This window comes from Ziziphus jujuba, chromosome 10, assembly GCF_031755915.1.
Source record: "Ziziphus jujuba cultivar Dongzao chromosome 10, ASM3175591v1".
NCBI lineage: Eukaryota > Viridiplantae > Streptophyta > Magnoliopsida > Rosales > Rhamnaceae > Ziziphus > Ziziphus jujuba.
Genome location: NC_083388.1, coordinates 8,633,213 through 8,639,080, shown reverse-complemented (window position 1 = coordinate 8,639,080; position 5,868 = coordinate 8,633,213). Strand labels below are relative to the sequence as shown.

Below are 5,868 nucleotides of genomic sequence, written 5' to 3'. Positions count from 1 at the left end.
TGACTCTACTTCAAGGACCAAATAAAGGAGGTATCTATGAGTGGCCTTCTCCTCCCCATTCTACTGTTCCTCCACCGTTTATCTCTTTTTCTAGTGTCAAGACTTCCTACAAGGATTGGCATTTTCGTTTGGGCTATCCCTCCAATAAAATTTTAAATCATTTAATTTCTTCATTTTCTTTGCCTGTCTCATCCTCAAAAACATTTATTTGTAATCCATGCAAATGTAATAAAGCTCATAAGCTTCCTTTTCATATTTCTTCTATGACCAGTTCTAAACCTTTACAATTATTATACTCTGATGTATGGGGTCCTGCACCTATAACCTCAATTGATGGATTTAAATATTATGTCATTTTTGTTGACCATTTCACTAAGTATATCTGGTTTTATCCATTAAAACAAAAGTCTGAGGTTTATTCTGTTTTTGTAAAATTCAAAACTAATGTGGAAAAATTTTTTGACACGAATATTATATCTTTTTACTCAGATAATGGTGGTGAATTCATCAAATTAAAATCTTTTTTTGAACAAACTGGTATAACTCATTTTTTATCCCCACCCCATACACCAGAGCATAATGGTTATGCAGAAAGACATCATAGACATGTTCGGGAAACTGGTTTAGCAATATTATCTCATGCTGGATTACCATTAAAATTTTGGTCTCATGGTTTTCAAACTGCAGTCTATTTAATTAATAGGTTATCTACTCCTACTCTTCATCTAAAATCCCCATTTGAAATTCTTTTTCAAAAACCACCCAATTATCATCATCTAAAGGTTTTTGGTTGTCTTTGTTATCCTTGGATCAAACCATATAACAGACACAAATTAGAAGCCACATCCACACCCTGTGTGTTCTTAGGATATCAACCTAATCAAAGTGCCTATAAATGCTATGATTTATCTCTAAATAAATATTATATTTCTAGGCATGTTACCTTTGTAGAATCCATATTCCCATATAACTCTCAATCGGTCTATCCCCATAATTCCAAAAATATTAATACTTGGGATTTATCTATTCCTTCTATGTGTGGCCAGCACACAACAGTTCCCTTTATCTCTTCTATATCTTCTCACAACCGACTCCCATGTGCACCTTCCTTTTCTAAGTCAACCTCTCTTTCTCCACCTACTCCTACTAGGAATTCTTCTCCCCACCTAACCCCACATGATGACTCCTTTTCTAAATCAACTTCTCTTTCTCCACCTAATCCCACTAAGACTTCTTCTTCTCATCTATGCCCACGTGATGCTTCCTTTTCTACATCCAATCCTCTTTCTTCACCTACTCCCACTAGTTCTTATCAAAAGCTATCCCCACGTGATATTCCTTCTTCTAAGTCACCTTCTCTATCTCTTCCTACTCTGTCACAGCAGGCCACTCAATCAGTGCCTCCGTTGTTTGGTCCACAGGAAGCAGCAGGTCTTTCTCATGGTATATCTCCTCACATGTCATCACATCTTCCTCTGAAACCACCGAGCTCACAAAGAAAAAAATTCACTGATCGCACGCATGCCATGCGAACCAGGTCTCTTAATAATATTTTTAAGCCCAAGCTCTTCTCTGATTTCTATATGGCAACCTCTCACTCACAGCTTTCAGAGATTGAGCCCCAAACTGTCTCCCAGGCGCTCAAAGATGAAAACTGGCGTGTTGCAATGTCTGATGAGTTTAATGCATTAGTTTAAAATGGTACGTGGGAATTGGTTCCTCCTAGTTCCAAATATAATCTGGTGGGTAGTAAGTGGGTGTTCAGAATTAAGAGAAATTCAGATGGTACCATAAACAGGTATAAGGCTCGCTTAGTTGCCAAGGGATTTCATCAGCGACCAGGCATTGATTATTCAGAAACATTTAGTCCAGTCATAAAGCCAGCAACCATCCGAATTGTTTTGTCAATTGCTTTAACTAAAAACTGGCCATTGAGGCAACTTGACATTAACAATGCTTTTCTCCATGGCCATCTAAATGAAGAGGTGTACATGAAGCAACCTCAAGGGTTCATTGATTCCACTCGGCCGACCCATGTCTGCAAGCTCAAGAAAGCAATATACGGGTTAAAGCAAGCCCCCCGAGCATGGTATACAGAATTGAAGACCTTCCTTCTCTCATATGGGTTTGTCAATTCTATATCTGATGCTTCTCTATTTATTTTTCACCATTCAGACATCAATCTTTATCTGCTGGTATATGTGGATGATATTATTTTGACTGGAAATAATTCTTCTGCCCTATCTACCTTTGTTAAAGCTCTTTCGAATGTCTTCTCTCTTAAAGATCTTGGTGGTTTGAATTTTTTTCTTGGAGTTGAGGTAACTTCACGTACATATGGCCTACTTCTGACACAAAGAAAATACATTCATGATCTCTTGGCTAAGACACATATGCTAGATGCAAAAGAAGTTTCCACGCCAATGTCAACCTCTGCTACTCTAACTCTCATGGATGGAACTAATATGACCGATGCCACTCAGTATCGCCAGGTTGTTGGAAGTCTTCAATACCTATCTCTGACTCGTCCTGATATTTCGTTTGCTGTCAATAAATTGTCTCAATTTATGCATAAGCCTACTGAAACTCACTGGGCTGCTGTCAAAAGACTTCTTCGGTATCTTAAAGGTACAAGTTCCTTTGGTTTATTTCTTACACGTCACTCTTCCACCTCTCTTCATGCGTTTTGCGATGCTGATTGGGCCGGTAATAAGGATGACAGTACTTCAACCTCTACATATGTCATGTATCTTGGTTCCAACCCAATTTCTTGGATGTCCAAGAAGCAACGTACGGTCTCTCGTTCCTCTACTGAAGCTGAGTACCGCTCAGTTGCTACTGCTACATCTGAATTATGCTGGCTTCGATCTTTGTTATCTGAGTTAAAATTAGCTATACCTCAAGTTCCAGTCATCTATTGTGATAATGTGAGTGCTACATACATTTGTACCAACCCTGTTCTTCACTCTAAGATGAAACATATCAAGGTTGACTTCCACTTTGTCCGTGAAAAGATGTCTCAAGGTGATCTGCGTGTGTGTCACATTTCCAGCAAAGAGCAAATTGCTGATGCTCTCACCAAGCCACTGTCCAAACAAAGGTTACAGTTTCTTCGACCCAAGCTAAGTGTTCTTTCCACACTTAGCTTGAGGGGGCATGATAGAGATTAGTAGTTCACGTGAGTCTATCTTCAAGATTCCCTTATCTGTTGTAAATAGTTTTTATCATTACTCATTTGTAGTCATCTACACCAACTGTACATGTATATAAATATTAGTTTCTTATTCAATAAAAAACAACTTTCCTTTATCAGTCAACAATAACTTTCTCAAAACTAACCTATTTCAAAGTGCCAGGGCCGGCTATGTAAGAGAGAGAAACAAGGATTGGGTTTTAGTGGAACTTACGTATCAACTTCCTAATGATTTTTCAAAGCCTTAACCTACAAATTTAATGTTCCATTTTGTTCAAAGTCTTTTTGTTCAAACCCATGAGCCACCACTTTCATGATTATATAAATCGTTTGAAACACTGAAACTACTCAGGCGATTCCGAGGTGGTAGCAGATACAGAGAAATGGGCGACACAGTTCATATTGGTGGCAGAGAAAGCAGGTGGTTTCTTCATGGAATGACTGCTCTTGTAACCGGTGGCACTAAAGGGATTGGGTTGGACTTCTCTTTCCTTGTTTCTGTCTTTTTCAAACTTCAAAAAAATGCTTTCTTTAATTATTAAAAGCAATATTTTATTTATTTATTAGGCATGCAATTGTGGAGGAATTGGCCGGATTTGGGGCAGTTATTCATACATGTAGCAGGCACGAATCTGAGCTCAATGAATGCTTAAACCAATGGGAGATGAAGGGCTTTCGAGTTACTGGTTCTTTCTGTGATGTTTTGTCTCCAACAGGTCGAGAAAAGCTAATAAACAAGGTCTCTTCTCTGTTTAATGGGAAACTCCACATCGTTGTAAGTTCTCTGTTTCTTTATTGAATTTTTTGCTATTTTACATAATTCCTATGAGCATATAATCTGCTGGCATGTTCTAATGTGTGGATTTCTTAATTGGGACTCGAACAAAATGTAGACTTTTTTTTTCTGATTTAGAAAGTCATTCCAAGGCGGTAATCTTTTGCAATTATCATTTCACGCGAAAGTTTTGAAAAGATTCATCCTTCGGGAAATCTCTATGCCTAACTTCAGAAAATGTCACATAATAATCCTTCCTTTACTGTTTATCTTTTGCACTGTTGGATTAGTAAGTGAGTAGTAAATAAATCCAATGCTATCAATTAAGCAACAAAAGGATGCCTAGCTCCTTATGATGCAAAAACAGAGTTTACTCTTTATTACTTTGATGGGAAGCTAAACAACCTTCTCAACTTCTTAATGATGATTCCAAAATTTCTGAAGCCCTTAATGTTGATGATTGCCAAGTAGGCCAAATTGACAGTGAGAAAGTGTAGCATTAGATATTTATTGCCACAACAGATAGTCATCCTCGCACATATATTAAAATCATTAACATCACTTTTCTTAAGACTGCATCATAAGGATCCTAGCTCCTTCTACCTCTGTCGTTAACTTTCCGTTTCACTCCTTTAGGAGAGCTTTTAATGAGGCTGTTAGCCTGTCTTCTAACCCATTGTCTTTCTGTAGATAAACAATGTCGGAGTGGGTGAAAGGAAACCAACAGAAGAGTATACAGCAGAAGATATATCATTTCTAATGGGTACAAATTTTGATTCTGCTTATAACATATGCCAACTCGCACATCCTCTTCTGAAAGCTTCAGGGGCAGGAAGCATTGTCTTTGTGTCTTCTGTGTCTGGTGTCTTTGCAGTAAATGTTGGATCCTTATATTGTTCAGCTAAAGGTAACTGCATCTTATGTTATTATTATCATTATTATTATTATGATGATGATGATTATTGCTTTCTACTTTGCAAGTCCTATGGATTTGGAAATTGTAACAGTCCTTTGAAAGTTGCTATTGATTTTTCGCTTTTATTATCCTTCTTGTTTTTTTTACTTGCAGGTGCAATAAACCAGCTAACAAAATATTTGGCTTGCGAATGGGCAAAGGACAATATAAGGTCTAATTCGGTTGCACCTGGGGTTATCAGAACGCCCCCTGTTGAACGGGTAATGTACTTTTCCAACTGCTTATGATTTAAGTTAGCCTGGTTGGTTCATTTCCTCTTTTACTATTCCATGAGATTTTCTGATTCTTTCAGGAAATGAACAACGAAGAATTTATCAAACTTGTGAATTCCCGGACTCCAGCTGGCCGTGTTGGAGAGCCAAAAGAGGTTTCGTCGTTGGTAGCATTTCTATGCTTACCTGCAGCCTCTTACATAACAGGACAGACTATTTGTGTTGATGGAGGAGTGACAGTGAATGGTTTCTTCCTTCCTTGAATATGTATCCAAAATAGAACCATGAGTTCATGATTCTAGTTCTGAATTATTGTACCAGTCCAAAAAGAGTAGAACCAAAACCAATATGCATAATAACCAAAGCACTATGTAATATTCCAAGACAGACAAATTATTTCTTCATATTTGCTAGGTAGTATACTAAATTCTATATTTTCTTCACTTAATAGAATCTGATTCATGAACTCCATTGTTTCTCTTCTTCCATATTTGGTGATATCTATATTTCTTGCAAGTTTCCATGAGAATAACAACAAAGAAATCATTTTGCCTTTTAACATTAGGTACCTCTAGCCCACTGTACCTTTAGAAACCACTTTTATTTTCCTTTTATTTTTCTAAAAGGGACCAAAAGTCAAAGCTATCCTACCCCTTATATAAATTTGATATGTAGTTTCGATTTCATTCATTTCATTTTTTCCCACTTTCTG

At 37.3% G+C, this 5,868-nt stretch overlaps 1 protein-coding gene across 1 annotated transcript; it reads left to right on the top strand.

Annotated features, from left to right (window-relative positions):
- The first annotated feature begins 3,462 nt into the window (after positions 1-3,462).
- LOC107411045 (tropinone reductase homolog At1g07440) lies at positions 3,463-5,622 on the top strand. The gene is made up of 5 exons (XM_060812216.1): positions 3,463-3,668; positions 3,761-3,968; positions 4,659-4,875; positions 5,038-5,144; positions 5,237-5,622. The coding sequence occupies exons 1-5, from the start codon at positions 3,577-3,579 to the stop codon at positions 5,417-5,419; spliced, it is 807 nt and encodes a 268-aa protein (XP_060668199.1). The 5' UTR covers positions 3,463-3,576; the 3' UTR covers positions 5,420-5,622.
- The last annotated feature ends 246 nt before the right edge of the window (positions 5,623-5,868 follow it).